At 48.9% G+C, this 16,730-nt stretch overlaps 1 protein-coding gene across 2 annotated transcripts; it reads right to left on the reverse strand.

The window, feature by feature from the left end:
* Nucleotides 1-416: 416 nt before the first annotated feature.
* On the reverse strand, nucleotides 417-16,720 carry C8H19orf54 (chromosome 8 C19orf54 homolog). Of its 2 annotated transcripts, none has more exons than XM_040406181.1 (7): nucleotides 16,608-16,720; nucleotides 10,613-10,814; nucleotides 9,024-9,092; nucleotides 8,111-8,235; nucleotides 1,906-2,035; nucleotides 1,499-1,569; nucleotides 417-939 (listed from the first exon to the last, which is right to left on the reverse strand). In XM_040406181.1, exons 2-7 carry the CDS (start codon nucleotides 10,807-10,809, stop codon nucleotides 632-634), a joined length of 900 nt encoding a protein of 299 aa, XP_040262115.1. In that variant the 5' UTR covers nucleotides 10,810-10,814; nucleotides 16,608-16,720; the 3' UTR covers nucleotides 417-631. The 2 variants fall into 2 exon arrangements, with proteins under 2 accessions (XP_040262115.1, XP_040262114.1); XM_040406180.1 differs by lacking the exon at nucleotides 16,608-16,720 and adding an exon at nucleotides 15,659-15,743.
* Between the last annotated feature and the right edge of the window lie 10 nt (nucleotides 16,721-16,730).

Here is a 16,730-nt window from a genome sequence, read left to right on the forward strand (position 1 = left end):
GACGTCACTGCGCTCATCACATGGTCCGTCACATGATCCATCACCATGGTGATGGATCATGTGATGAGCGCAGTGACATCACCACAGGTCCTTTACCCAGGTCCTGAAGAAAGAAGACAGAAGAGAAGTCGGGCTGCGCGAACAAGTGGATTAAGGTGAGTTAAATTATTATTTTTTTAACCCCTCCAGCCGTATTATACCATGTTATAAGAGAAAATAATAATGATCGGGTCCCCATCCCGATCATCTCCTAGTAACCATGCGTGAAAATCGCACCGCATCCGCACTTGCTTGCGGATGCTTGCGATTTTCACGCAGCCCCATTCACTTCTATGGGGCCTGCGTTGCGTGAAAAATGCACAAAATAGAGCATGCTGCGATTTTCACGCAACGCACAAGTGATGCGTGAAAATCACCGCTTATGTGCACAGCCCCATAGAAATGAATAGGTCCGGATTCAGTGCGGGTGCAATGCGTTCCCGTGCAGAAATCTCGCCCGTGTGAAAGGGGCCTTAGAGTTTTAGACTTTACTGACATTTGACATCTCTCGTTGCATAATTATACACTCAATACGTTATGGGCTTTTTAAACATAATAACTTATCACTTGAGCGTTCAGTGTCTTTGTGCTTTCAATGTGCCAAGTGTTTCAGGAGCAGAATTTTGCCACAGAGCCCAGCTTTTACGCCCCCTTCAGGCACCACATAGACATTACCGTCGCAGGTTCTCTTGGGGTCTAGGTGAAGTAGCTGGCTATTACTGTGGCTCAGAGACTCGTATTCCCACAGCTGGTATCTGAGACTCTTGCCCTGCTTGGCGACGAGGTAGATTTGTTCTATGTCATCCGTGTTGAGGGCACATGGCCTAGGTGGTGGGTGGAATAGCCTAGGTGTTTCAGGGTCAGGATCAAAAGAGCCATTCTGCATGCTAAGAAGAATCCCTAGGTAGAAAGACACTGTTGTGGGCATCAGACATGTATTATACAAAAAAAAGTACATATATATGGAATGGATTGCGGTGCCCTTTATTCCTCAGGCTAGGTCATCGGTATCTGATCAGTGGGGGTCCAACATCTGGGACTCCCGTCGATCAACTGTTTGAGAAAGCAGCGGTGTTCCTGTGAGCACCACGGCCTTCTCTCTGCTCACCTCCATATAGCAGCTATATTTTGTATTGAGCTCAGCCACATTCACTAGAATGGGGATGAGCTGCTCTTAAGCCACGTGACACATGAACATGTCATCACTCGGCCTAGGAAAAGCAGAGAGAAGGCCACGGCACTCACAGAAGCACCAGTGCCTTCTCAAACCACCGATCAGATACTGATGACCTATCCAGAGTATAGGTCATCAGTACTTAAATCTCAGAAAACCCCTTTAATCTTAAGGGAACACAGTGCTGTGGCCCCTTTGTAGTACTAGTCTTGGGGTCATGGTGGTTAAACCCTCCTAATCAGTAGTTTATGACATCCTAGGACTACACTGTCTGAGTGTCCTTACCTGAAATCACTGCCCAGTGTGCCCGGTGTCCATCTCTCTGGCACGGCTCATGATTGAAGTCTTCATCATATCTGCACCAGTTGTTAAATACACATATATTGCTGATAAAATTTAATATCAAAAGCAAATAGAATGCAAATCCGCGGCCATGATCTGCAGTCTGTGCCTGCTTCAATGCTACTGTATGCAATGTTGTTGCCACCTAGTGGTCATCGAGCAGAAAGCAATCTATGATATACAGCTAATTTTCCATTTTGATTTTGTTGAACGTGTTGAAAAGAAAATTTTGGTAGAGGACAAGTAACCTGTACACAGCAGGATAGAAGTCATTTATATAACGCATTACCAAAGTGAGATTTCCCAGAGGACACTGGGGGACTGTAAAGTGTTCATATGGTAAAGGATACGGGATGAGAACAGGGAGCCCGGCTATCAGGTGAGCCAAGATTCTCTCTCTGTTCCCGCCTTCCATTCCTCCTGTCAGGATTTCACAGTGACAGCCAAAAACATTCTCTGCGAGGCAGGACATGTTATCCGCTAGAATAGAAAAAAAAAATGTTTTATCCACTATTCTCAATGTGTCCGGCAGCACACCCACAACGTTATTGCCTAGAACAACAGGGAATGGTGCTCGCTTACTTTCATTTGTGACTTTGGAGAGAGATTTGAGGGGTTTATACAGAGATATTCCAGGCCGGGAAATTAAAAAGACCATATGGATATAAGACTATGTATAGGATGACACATATGGATATTAGACCATGTATAGGATGACACATGTGGATATTAGACCATGTATAGGATGACACATATGGATATTAGACCATGTATAGGATGACACATATGGCTATTAGACCTTGTATAGGATAACACATATGACTATTAGACCATGTATAGGATAACACATATGACTATTAGACCATGTATAGGATGACACATATGGACATTAGACCATGTATAGGATGACACATATGGATATTAGACCATGTATAGGATGACACATATGGATATTAGACCATGTATAGGATGACAGCAACAGGTTGTCAGGCCAGCAGAGGAGAACATGGAGTTCCCTGCAGCTCTGTATGAAAACTAAACAGACAGATTCCAGTAAAACATAGATATTAGGAAATCGTTAGTTAAAGGCTATGAACACCTTCAGGGCAAATTTTTTATGATTGCATTTTACTCATTTTGCGCTAGAAATTATTTTTTCAAATGGTCTTTATTAAAAATGTTCAGCTGTTTTTGACATACAAGGGTTAAAAAAATAAAATAAAAATCAGTCCATTTGCAGGGTATCGTTTCTCTGTCCCGTTAGCTGACGGCTCATGTGAAGCCTTATCTCTGATCTCCTGACCTCATAAACACTCATTTAAAGGGATTCTGTCATGACATTTTAGCCCTATAACTTAAACATATGGCCAGGTCTGTACAAATAACATGAATCCGAAACTGTACTTATTAAATCTGCCTGTGGCTCTATTAGCACATAAAAGGTGCCCAAGGGGACGTCAGTTAATACAGGGTGCCCGGCCCCTCCTTCCCAGTCATAATCGCCGCCTTCCTCACCTCAGCGCCGCCTCCAGCAGATCCAGCTGGCCCTCTGCTAGATCCGGCACCTGCGCACTATGCTCAGCCTGATGCGCCGCAGACTCCTGGCAGCGGCTTAGTTGAGCAAAGTGCGCATGCGCCCGGGCACGCTGCCAGGAGTCCGCGGCGCATCAGGCTGAGCATAGTGCGCAGGCGCCGGATCTAGCAGAGGGCCGGACGGATCTGGCGGAGGCGGCGCTGAGGTGAGGAAGGCGGCGATTATGACTGGGAAGGAGGCGCTGGGCACCAGACAGCCGGGCACCCTGTATTAACTGACGTCCCCTTGGGCACCTTAGGTAGGCGATTGACCGGTTATAAAAACCTGTTTTATGTGCTAATAGAGCCACAGGCAGATTTAATAAGTACAGTTTCAGATTCATGTCATTTGTACGGACCTGGCCATATGTTTAGGTTATAGGGCTAAAATGTCATGACAGAATCCCTTTAAGGCCTTAGGCCTCATGCAAGCGACCGTTGTGTGCACCCGTGGCCGTTGTGCCGTTTTCCGTTTTTTTTCGCGGACCCATTGACTTTCAATGGGTCCGTGGAAAAATCGGAAAATGCACCGTTTTGCATCCGTGATCCGTGTTTCCTGGCCGTGAAAAAAATATGACCTGTCCTATTTTTTTCACGGCCAACGGTTCACGGACCCATTCAAGTCAATGGGTCCGTGAAAGAACACGGATGCACACAAGATTGGCATCCGTGTCCGTGATCCGTAGGTTAGTTTTTATACAGACGGATCCGAAGATCCGTCTGCATAAAAGCTTTTTCATAGCTGAGTTTTCACTTAGCCCCCCCCTCCCCTGTAGTTAACTCATTGGTGGCCAGTGGGCCCCCCCCCCCCTCCCTCCCCTGTAGTTAACTCGTTGGTGACCTGTCACTTACCAGTAGGAGGAGCTCCCGGCCGGACCTGTCACTTACCAGTAGGAGGAGCTCCCGGCCGGACGCAGAGATCGCAGCTCGCAGGTAAGTATAATGGTTCTACAAATTGCTAAGTAACCATGGCAACCGGGACTGCAGTAGCGTCCTGGTTGCCATGCTTACCGATCGGAGCCCCAGCGATTAAACTGGGACTCCGATCGGTACACTCCGCTGCCACCAATGATAGGGGGGAGATTTTAATTAGGAGGGGGAGGGAGGGGAGAAGGCCCACTGGCCACCAACGAGTTAACTACAGGGGAGGGAGGGGGGGGCCCACTGGCAACCAACGAGTTAACTACAGGGGAGGGGGGGGCCGGCCGCACTGGCCACCAATGAGTTAACTAAAGGGAGGGGGGGGGGGCCGGCCACACTGGCCACCAATGTGTTAACTACAGGGGGGGGGGGGGCTGCCCCCTGCTGCCTGGCAGCACCTGCCAGGCAGCAGGGGGCAGTCATGTACACAGTTCTTTTAGTATATTCTAACCTGAAGCGTCCCCATCACCATGGGAACGCCTCTGTGTTAGAATATACTGTCGGATTTGAGTTTCACGATGTAACTCAAATTCGACAGTATATTCTAACATAGAGGCGTTCCCATGATGATGGGGACGCTTCAAGTTAAAATATACCATCGGATTGGAGAAAACTCTGATCCGATGGTATATTAACTCCTGACTTTACATTGAAAGTCAATGGGGGACGGATCCGTTTGAAATGGCACCATATTGTGTCAACGTCAAACGGATCCGTCCCCATTGACTTGCATTGTAATTCAGGACGGATCCGTTTGGCTCCGCACGGCCAGGCGGACACCAAAACGACTTTTTTTTCATGTCCGTGGATCCTCCAAAAATCAAGGAAGACCCACGGACGAAAAATCGGTCACGGATCACGGCAAAACGGAACCCCGTTTTGCGGACTGCAAAAAAATACGGTCGTGTGCATGAGGCCTTAGTCACACAGTCAGTGTTCAGTCAGTGATTGAGCCAAAACCGAGATTGGAGTCTCCACAGACATCAGGTAGAAGGGAAAGATCTGCACCAGTTCTGTGTTTAGAGCCGCACCTGGTTTTGGCTCAAAATCACTGACCAAACACTGACTGTGTGAATGAGGCCTACGCCATATATTTATCAGTTTGATGAGAGTTTAGGCTACTTTCACACTCACATTTGGTGCGGATCCGTCATAGATCTGCACAAACGCATCTGTTCAGATAATACAACCGTCTGCATCCGTTCAGAATGGATCCGTTTGTATGATCTGTAACATGGCCAAGACGGAACCGTCTTGAACACCATTGAAAGTCAATGGGGGACGGATCCGTTTTCTATTGTGCCAGATTGTGTCAGTAAAAACGGATCCGTCCTTATTAACTTACATTGTGTGTCAGGACATATCAGTTTGGCTCAGTTTCGTCAGACGGACATCAAAACGCTGCAAGCAGCGTTTTGGTGTCCGCCTCCAAAGCGGAATGTAGACGGAACGGAGCCAAACTGATGCATTCTGAGCGGAGCCTTTTCCATTCAGAACGCATTAGGGCAAAACTGATCCGTTTTGGACCGCTTGTGAGAGCCCTGAACGGATCTCACAAACGGAAAGCCAAAACGCCAGTGTGAAAGTAGCCTAAGGGCCCTTTCACACTTGCGTTCTTTTCTTCCGGCATAGAGTTCCATCGTCGGGGCTCTATGCCGGAAGAATCCTGATCAGGATTATCCTAATGCATTCTGAATGGAGTGAAATCCGTTCAGGATGCATCAGGATGTCTTCAGTTCCGGAACGGAACGTTTTTTGGCCGGAGAAAATACCGCAGCATGCTGCGCTTTTTGCTCCGGCCAAAAATCCTGAAGACTTGCCGCAAGGCCGGATCCGGAATTAATGCCCATTGAAAGGCATTGATCCGGATCCGGCCTTAAGCTAAACGTTGTTTCGGCGCATTGCCGGAGCCGACATTTAGCTTTTTCTGAATGGTTACCATGGCTGCCAGGACGCTAAAGTCCTGGCAGCCATGGTAAAGTGTAGCGGGGAGCGGGGGAGCAGCATACTTACCGTCCGTGCGGCTCCCGGGGCGCTCCAGAGTGACGTCAGGGCGCCCCAAGCGCATGGATCACGTGATCGCATTGGACACGTCATCCATGCGTATGGGGCGCTCTGACGTCATTCTGGAGCGCCCCGGGAGCCGCACGGACTGTAAGTATACTGCTCCCCCGCTCCCCGCTCCTACTATGGCAGCCAGGACTTTAATAGCGTCCTGGGTGCCATAGTAACACTGAAAGCATTTGGAAGACGGTTCCGTCTTCAAATGCTTTCAGTATACTTGCGTTTTTCCGGATCCGGAGTGTAATTCCGGCAAGTGGAGTACACGCCGGATCCGGACAACGCAAGTGTGAAAGAGGCCTTAGCTGTTCAGAGTGTTTATGAGGTCGGAGCTCAGAAGCAACATTCTGTAAATAGACTGATTTTTTTTAACCCTTGAATCTCCAAAACAGCTGAACATTTTTAATACAGACCAATTGAAAAAAATGATTTTTAGCCCAAAATGAGTAAAATGCAATCATAAAAAACTTGCGCCAAAGGTGTCCATAGCCTTTAAGAAATTCTCTAATATACCTTATTGTTTAGATCCCAGAAGGCATAAACTACGTTACTACAGTACTGTGCAAGGTTTTTAGGCAAGTGGAGAAAAAACTCTGCAAAGTAAGAACCAAAGGAGAAATCTAAATCCAATCAATATTTAGTGTGACCAGCATTAGTTCCTCCAGGTAACCTTCCACACAGGTTAGGAAAAAACTCAGCAGCGAGGTCGTTCCAAACATCGTGGAGACCCAACCACAGATCTTCTGTGGATGTAGGCTTGCTGAAATCCTCCTGTCTCTTCATGTAATCCCAGCCAGACTGGATAATGATGAGATTCTGGCTGTGGGGGTCATATCATCACTTCCAGGACTCCTTGTTCTTAATGACATTGGCTGTATGTTTGGGGTCATTATCCCGCTACAGAATAATTTGAAGCCAATCAGACGCCTCCATGATGGATAAGTATCTGCTTGTATTTCTCAGCAGAACTGATGCTATTTTAAAGGCAAAGTCTGGTCACACCAAATACTGATTGGATTTAGATTTCTATTTTGTTCATTCACTTTGTATTTTATTAATTGACTCTTAACACGTCTAGGCTTGAAAACGTTCTTAAAGGTGTATTAGACTGCCAGTATTTCTACCGCTACCGACCGTTCTTATGAATGCTTGTTAGTGATCATCTGGCGGTCTAATACTGCCTCCAAATGCCCGTTACTCGAGCAATTGTGATTTTTAATCCTGTTTAAAGGGAGTCTGTCCCCTACTTTGAGCGTTTTAGACCACTCATATCACATTATAGCACAGTTGCCTAACAGAAAAATAGTATCTGTGTCTGTCCGTCCACAAGCTGAAAAAAACTCTTTATAAAGAAATGCAGATTAGGTCTGGCAAGTGCCCAGGCCTCTCTCTGATGTGCCAGCATAACCGCTCCCCTTCGAGTCCTCTGGCCTGCCCCCCTCCTCTTGGTTAGATCTCATTCGAGCGGCGGTCACCGCCGGGCCCGCGCACTGCTCTGCCCACTATGGCCAGAGGCACTGATCTTAACAGTGTGCATGCGTGAGCCCAGTGGTGACCAGCGCTTGCACGAGATCTAAGCCAGAGGAGGAGGATGAATAAGGAGAGGAGGGCAGGCCAGAGGACTCGAAGGGGAGCGGTTATGCTGGCACATCAGAGAGGGGCCTGGGCACGTTATAAAGAGTTCTTTTTTCAGCTTTTGGATGTAGGACAGAGACAATACAGATACTATTTTGCTGTTGGGCAACTGTGCTATAACATGATATGAACGGTCTAAAATGCTCAAAGTAGGTGAAAGACTCCCTTTAAAAATCACAATGTTGCCAGCGGCTGTGTAATAGCGATCTGCCGCCGGCACACCGCTGCCCTGCATAGGGACAAGCGATGGCATAGCGATTGCTCTTCCCCATGCCACGGAGGACATTGCTGCATGTAATAGCAGCGATGTCCTCACACCTGCCTAAGACTTTCACACAGAACTGCGTATACAAAGACAGCACTCACCTGAGAACATTTCCCCATGGATGGTGTATCCCCTTGAAGTTGCCACTTGTACAATGTAGTCAAGTGTCACCTCATGGTCATTGCTCAGTATGCCCCCTGCCATCCACAAGGCAACAAGACCGCACCTGCGAGGACATTGAATTGGAGCTGTTACATTGTGAAACGTATGCGTGTTAGCGGGCGTTTCCTGGGTGGAGCGGTTTTGGTGTCATGAGTGCCAATATCTCATTTACAACATAAAGTAATGTCTACTCCAAGTAGACGAACACTATATATACTGTATATATGTGCAAATTGTGCAGCCAACCAGATCATAGCATCTCTCAATCTAAGCGATCAGTCTGGTTAAGGGTTTTTTATTTTTGTATTTTATGTAATTAAAGGGGTTTTCCAGGAGTTAAATATTGATGGCCTATCCTCAGGATAAGTCATCAGTATCTGACTGGTGGTGGTCCGACTCCCGGCACCCCTGATGATTGGCTGTTTGATGGGGCTGCAACGCTCGGACAAGTGCTGTGGCCTCTTCACTGTATACCAAGAACAGCGCCTTGCATTTTCTAGTGGCTGTGCTTGGTATTGCAGCTGAATCCCACTCACTTGAATGGAACTGAGAAGCACAAAGGCCATGTAACCGATGGATGCGACATCCCAGGCCAAGGAAGAGGTGGTGGCGCTTAGCCAAGCAGTGTCATCCCTTTCCAACGGCTGATTGCCGGGTGTGCTGGGAGCCGGCGAATGTTTCCATTGATATCAAGCAGAGACTTTTGAAAATAGCAAGGAATATATCCACAGTTAAAAATGTATTCAAATATTGCAGAACTTTTCATTATAGAATGATTGCAATTTATTTACATAAAACCGGATGTGACCTGTTTGCTCTCCCGTCACTTCAGCGTGACTTTCTTGCACTTACTGGGGCCCCTCCTGTATGAGGGATGGGATGTGCTGGTTATACAGGAGCCATTTTAAATGTCCGCCGAATCTGAAAAAGAACAATATAATGAACACAAATCACAAACTAAAGCTGGACATACATCATACCCATCCAACTCCTCAGAGCCCACTCAGCCCACACCGTGTATGACCTCCTGGTCCAGGTATACACTCCCGCCCAATCTGATATCAGGAGTGAAGAGATGCAACTACCCGCTGGGCAAGGCAACTGTGTGATGCCCAGCGGGTAGTGTGCACAGATCCCATTCATTAGAATAGGACCCAAGTACAGCTCTCGCTGAGCAATTGCCTCGCTAACTCTCCCGCCCAGCGTGTAGCTGTGTTTCTCCACATCCAAACAGAGTGTGCCCACACAACGGCATTCTTACCCTTCACAGGGTTAACGCTATGCATCTCCTCATAGCATATGCAGCGTTAGTACCTTTAAATATCCTCCTGCTCTTACCACGTTAGTTGCCCCTGTCCTCCTCAGATGATGGCAGGGGCGGATTGGGAACTTAAAGAGGACCTTTCACCATAATAAAACCTCTAAACTAACTATACAGACGTGGAGAGCGGCGCCCAGGGATCCCCCTGCACTTACTGTTATCCCCGGGCGCCGCTCCGTTCTCCGGTTATAGCCTCCGGTATCTTCATAGTTAGGCTCCACCCAGGGGAACCTGCCGCGGTCTCCTTCTCCCAGGCTGTAGCGCTGGCCAATCGCAGCGCTCAGCTCATAGCCTGAGAGAAAAAAAAAGCCTCTCAGGCTATGAGCTGAGCGCTGTGATTGGCCAGCGCTACAGCATGGGAGAAGGAGACCGCGGCAGGTTCCCCTGGGTGGAGCCTAACTATGAAGATACCGGAGGCTATAACCGGAGAACGGAGCGGCGCCCGGGGATAACAGTAAGTGCAGGGGGATCCCTGGGCGCCGCTCTACATGTCTGTATAGTCAGTTTAGAGGTTTTATTATGGTGAAAGGTCCTCTTTAAAGAGACCCATTCTTGTAGGTGGGACCAAACTGACGGAAGGCAGGGCAGCACAAGTAGGCGGGACCAGCAATACCTTAGCGTAGCACAAAATACTGCCCCAGCAAATTAACCCCTTTAATTACTACTGGCCAGTCCGCCCCTGGATAGTAATATCTATACTAGGACTCCCAGTACAGACAAGCAAGTGATGGCACAACTGAGAGATAAGGCACATTATGATGGATGATCTGCCCTAATTTCCTTCATCTGAAGCTGCCGAAATTCAGCATGTATGCCTTTAAGATGCACAATGCAACTATATCGGCCTCCTCGCGCTACAGCAAAAAATATGCTTTGGCTGAACATAGACATTTATACTAAGGAGGGGGGGGGGGGGGGGCGCGGCGGGTAGGGCAAAGTGCTAAATCAGTGCTACAGCGCCTTTATTCTCTGAATCAGTGGGGGTCCCAGAAGTTGGACCCTGACAATTATATTCTTGGAAAATGGCATCACTTTATAAGATGGGAATATCCCTTTAACTATTTGATGTCACTCGTTGCAACGACTAGAAGCAAATGTTCACCAGAGACCATTGACTCACCGTTCCTGCTGATTCCTGATCACCCTTTTTAACTCTTCGTATCCTCCGACAGAGGGGTCACTGTTCTCTGCTACCTTCTTATAGAACTTGCTTTTCACCTGAAATTGAGGAGGAGGGCAGAGCACTGGTGGCGGTGGCGGAGGCGGCAGTGGTGGCGGAGGTCCGTGAATGTTATTTGCTTCATCCTCCTCCGGCATGGGTGCTAAAAAGATACAGTGAATAGAACATGAGATAATTAGGGAAACGATTTTGGTTTAATTTGACTGCATACACCGCCTTCACTGAAATGATTGCAGACTAAGGCCTCATGCACACGTTTTTTTTACGGTCCGCAAAAACGGGGTCCGTAGGTCCGTGACTGTTTTTTCATCCGTGGGTCTTCCTTGATTTTTGGAGGATCCACGGACATGAAAAAAAAGTCGTTTTGGTGTCCGCCAGGCCGTGCGGAGCCAAACGGATCCGTCCTGAATTACAATGCAAGTCAATGGGGACGGATCCGTTTGACGTTGACACAATATGGTGCAATTGCAAACGGATCCGTCCCCCATTGACTTTCAATGTAAAGTCAGGAGTCCCTTTTATACCATCGGATCAGAGTTTTCTCCAATCCGATGGTATATTTTAACTTGAAGCGTCCCCATCACCATGGGAACGCCTCTATATTAGAATATACTGTCGGATATGAGTTAGATCGTGAAACTCAGATCCGACAGTATATTATAACACAGAGGCGTTCCCATGGTGATGGGGACGCTTCAGGTTAGAATATACTAAAAGAACTGTGTACATGACTGCCCCCTGCTGGCCGGCCCCCCCTCCCCCCCTGTAGTTAACTCTTTGTTGTCCAGTGTGGCCGGCCCCCCTCCCTCCCCTGTAGTTAACTCATTGGTGGCCAGTTGGCCCCCCCTCCCTCCCCTGTAGTTAACTCTTTGTTGTCCAGTGCGGCCGGCGCCCCCTCCCTCCCCTGTAGTTAACTCGTTGGTGGCCAGTGGGCCCCCCCTGTAGTTAACTCTTTGTTGTCCAGTGCGGCCGGCCCCCCCTCCCTCCCCTGTAGTTAACTCGTTGGTGGCCAGTGGGCCCTCCCCCTCCTAATTAAAATCTCCCCCCCTATCATTGGTGGCAGCGGAGAGTACTGATCGGAGTCCCAGTTTAATCGCTGGGGCTCCGATCGGTAACCATGGCAACCAGGACGCTACTGCGAGCTGCGATGTCTGTGTCCGGCCGGGAGCTCCTCCTACTGGTAAGTGACAGGTCTGTGCGGCGCATTGCTTAATGATCTGTCACTTACCAGTAGGAGGAGCTCCCGGCCGGACACAGACATCGCAGCTCGCAGGTAAGTATAATGCTTCTACAAATTGCTAAGTAACCATGGCAACCGGGACTGCAGTAGCGTCCTGGTTGCCATGGTTACCGATCGGAGCCCCAGCGATTAAACTGGGACTCCGATCGGTACTCTCCGCTGCCACCAATGATAGGGGGGAGATTTTAATTAGGAGGGGGAGGGAGGGCCCACTGGCCACCAACGAGTTAACTACAGGGGAGGGAGGGGGGGCCGGCCGCACTGGACAACAAAGAGTTAACTACAGGGGAGGGAGGGGGGGCCCACTGGCCACCAACGAGTTAACTACAGGGGAGGGAGGGGGGGGGGCGGCCGCACTGGACAACAAAGAGTTAAATACAGGGGAGGGAGGGGGCCCACTGGACACCAATGTGTTAACTACAGGAGGGGGGCCTGCCAGGCAGCAGGGGGCAGTCATGTACACAGTTCTTTTAGTATATTCTAACTTGAAGCGTCCCCATCACCATGGGAACGCCTCTGTGTTAGAATATACTAGTGCTGTGTTCTCTGCTTTACCTGCTTGCTATTGCAGCTCCTCTGTCTTATTCACTTCAATAGGAAGGAGCACTTTCTGTCTGCTACTTCCCATTGAAGTGAATGGGGACTCCATTGTTGTAATTACACCCGCCCGCCGCTGCAATTTCGACGCCGAGCAGGTGAACAGAGAAGAGAGGGCAGCGCTCATATGAGTCATCAATATTGGAAACTGGCCAACCCCTTTAAGGCTCATGCACTCGACCGTTGGATGTTTTGCGGTCTGCAAATTGCGGATCCGCATAACACAGATACTGGCCATGTGCATTCCGCATTTCGTGGAACGGAACCGCTGGCCCCTAATAGAACAGTCCTATCCCTGTCCATAATGCGGACAATAATAGGACATGATTTATTTTTTTGTGAGTCGGCCATGCGGACACGGAATGCACACGGAGTCATTTCCATTTTTTTTGCAGCCCCACTTAAGTGAATGATTCCGCATACAGGCTGCAAAAAAAAATAAAAAAGCCCTTAAAGGGGTTGTCTCATCTCGCCGTTCCGACCACCTCCCGTCTGGGAAACAGCAGAGCGCTCTGCTGTTTCAGTAGCTCTCATTGCCGTGCATGAGAGCTACTGAAACGGCGTAGCACAACAAGCTATACTGTTTTCTAGTTAGGGAAGAGCCTTAGGCTACTTTCACACTGGCCTTTTGGCTTTCTGTTTGTGAGATCCGTTCAGGGCTTTCACAGGCGGTCCAAAACTGATCAGTTTTGCCCTAATGCATCCTAAATGGAAAAGAATCCGCTCAGAATGCATCAGTTTGCCTCCGTTCCGTCTCCATTCCGCTCTGGAGGCTGCCTGCAGCGTTTTGCTGTCCGCTTGATGAAACTGAGCGAAACGGATCCGTCCTGACACACAATGTAAGGCCTCATGCACACGACAGTATTTTTTCACGGTCCGCAAAACGGGGTTCCGTTGGTCCGTGACCGTTTTTTCATCCGTGGGTCTTCCTTGATTTTTGGAGGATCCACGGACATGAAAAAAAAGTCGTTTTGGTGTCCGCCTGGCCGTGCGGAGCCAAACGGATCCGTCCTGATTTACAATGCAAGTCAATGGGGACGGATCCGTTTGACGTTGACACAATATGGTGCAATTGCAAACGGATCCGTCCCGCATTGACTTTCAATGTAAACTCAGGAGTTAATATACCATCGGATCGGAGTTTTCTCCAATCCGATGGTATATTTTAACTTGAAGCGTCCCCATCACCATGGGAACGCCTCTATGTTAGAATATACCATCGGATTTGAGTTACATCGTGAAACTCAGATCCGACAGTATATTCTAACACAGAGGCGTTCCCATAGTGACGCTTCAAGTTAGAATATCCTACGAACTGTGTACATGACTGCCCCCTGCTGCCTGGCAGCACCCGATCTCTTACAGGGGGCTGTGATCCGCACAATTAACCCCTTAACAATTAACCCTCCCTCCCCTGTATTATATTCATTGGTGGCCAGTGCGGCCTCCCCTCTCCCCCCCCCCTAATTAAAATCACCCCCCCATCATTGGTGGCCAGTGCGGCCTCCCCTCCCTCCCCAATATTATATTCATTGGTGGCCAGTGCGGCCTCCCCTCACATCTCCCCCCCCCCCCCCTTAGTTAAAATCACGTTCCCCCATCATTAGTGGCAGTGGAGAGTTCCGATCGGAGTCCCAGTTTAATCGCTGGGGCTCCGATCAGTAACCATGGCAACCAGGACGCTACTGCAGTCCTGGTTGCCATGGTTACTTAGCAATTTTTAGAAGCATTATACTTACCTGCGAGCTGTGATGTCCTCCTACTGGTAAGTGACAGGTCTGTGCGGTGCATTGCTTATAGCACAGACCTGTCACTTACCAGTAGGAGGAGCGCCAGCCGGTCACAGACATCGCAGCTCGCAGGTAAGTATAATGCTTCTAAAAATTGCTAAGTAACCATGGCAACCAGGACTGCAGTAGCGTCCTGGTTGCCATGGTTACCGATCGGAGCCCCATCGATTAAACTGGGACTCCGGTCGGAGCTCTCCACTGCCACCAATGATTGGGGAACGTGATTTTAACTAAGGGGGGGGGGGGGGGAGATGTGAGGGGAGGCCGCACTGGCCACCAATGAATATAATATTGGGGAGGGAGGGGGTCTGCCCCCTCCTGCCTGGCAGCACCTGATCTCTTACAGGGGGCTATGATACGCACAATTAACCCTTTAGGTGCGGCACCTGAGGGGTTAATTGTGCGGATCACAGCCCCCTGTAAAAGATCGGGTGCTGCCAGGCAGCAGGGGGCAGTCATGTACACAGTTCTCAGTATATTCTAACTTGAAGCGTCCCCATCACTATGGGAACGCCTCTGTGTTAGAATATACTGTTGGATATGAGTTTCTGAAAAAGCTTTTATGCAGACGGATCTGCGATCCGTCTGTGTGAAAGTTGCCAACGACCACGGATCACGGATGCGGATGCCAATCTTGTGTGCATCCGTGTTTTTTTACTGACCCATTGACTTGAATGGGTCCGTGAACCGTTGTCCGTCAAAAAAATAGGACAGGTCTTATTTTTTTGACGGACAGGAAACACGGATCACGGCCGCGGATGAACAACGGTGCATTTTCCGAGTTTTCAACGGACCCATTGAAAGTCAATGGGTCCGCAGAAAATCACGGAAAACGGAACAACGGCCACGGATGCACACAACGGTCGTGTGCATGAGGCCTAAGTCAATGGGGACAGATCCGTTTTCTCTGACACAATCGAAAACAGATCCGTTCTCCATTGACTTTCAATAGAGTTCATGACGGATCCGTCTTGGCTCTGATACAGATAATACAAACTGATCCGTTCATGACGGATGCACACGGTTGTATTGTTGTAACGGATCCGTTTTTGCAGATCCATGACGGATCCGCCCAAAACGCGAGTGTGAAAGTAGCCTTAGCTTGCTGTGCTACGCTGTTTCCGTAGCTCTCATGCACACCAATGAGAACTACTAAAAGAGCAGCGTGCCGGAGCGGGAGGTGGTCGGAACGGTGTCTCATGTCGCCTTAGTAACGGCGAGATGAGACAACCCCATTTAAGTGTAGCTCTGGTTTTATGGGGATTGTCTCCCCTTTCATATAGGAGTTGCTGTGATAAGTGTTTCTCTGTGGGTCTGGGTCTAAGGTTGATGTTGACGGAGCCAGGCGGAGATGCTCACCACAACCAGATGAAAGGTTGTCCATGTAAGGCCTCACTCACACGTCCGTGACAAGATGGTCAGTGGTTCATCCGTGCAGCAGTCCGCGTGTCATCTGTATTCCATGGACACTGCTAGGCTGAAATTTCATTTCCAGAGCATCTCCTACCAATGGTCAGTGAAAACCACGGACCAAACACGGATGGCATCTGCGTTGTCTTTGTGGTCTTCATGGACCCATAGACTAAAATGTGCATGAAGGATCCATAATCAAGGACAAAAGTAGGTCATGTTTCCATGGTGTCACCACTGATGTGTAAAAGCCCTCATTAAAGTCAATAAACACATGAGCGGTCTATGGAGACGACGACAGCACACGTCACTGACATGTGACGGAGGCCTAATACATGGCCGACTCGGTCGTTGCTTGGTAGGGGTATGGCACATAGAGGGGTGTCCCTCGCTGCGGACCCCTCCTTTATGAGCTCAGCATGCACAAATACAACCTCACAATTCAATGAAACGTCAGAAGATGGCTGCTCCTTTCGTCCCTCCGCAGTATGGGTCTCATTTCTGGGCCCCCCTACACATGAACAGGCAGGTAATACCAGATACACATATATACTAAGATGGTAGACATCAATGATAGCGGAGATTAAAAAATAAATAAATGCGGTTACCCATAGCAACCAATCCACTTCCAGCTCTCATTTCTCAATAGTCCTTTTTAAATTGATAGCTGCAATCTGATTGGTTGCTGTGGACACCAGTTTGACAAACTTCCCCCATTGCCCCTAGCAAACAATAAAACGACTGGTCTACATAACAACGGCCACTTTATTACAGGGCTGTAGCCCGAAAGGGGCTTATGTCAGACGAGTGCACACTCCGAGCAGCTTCTAATAGCAACCAATAAAAAGCACACATGAGACGATAGTCACGTTTTTAGAACAGGTCGGCGGCGGCTTACCGAGTGTGATTGGCAGTTCGCTCTTCCTGACGTTTCATTGGCGTAGTTCCATCACGTGACGTACGTAGCCGACGCGTGCACGTAGGAGGCGTGTGCCGCTGACCAATCGGAAGCTCTCTGACG

The sequence above is a fragment of the Bufo bufo genome, chromosome 8 (genome assembly GCF_905171765.1).
Source record: "Bufo bufo chromosome 8, aBufBuf1.1, whole genome shotgun sequence".
Lineage (NCBI taxonomy): Eukaryota > Metazoa > Chordata > Amphibia > Anura > Bufonidae > Bufo > Bufo bufo.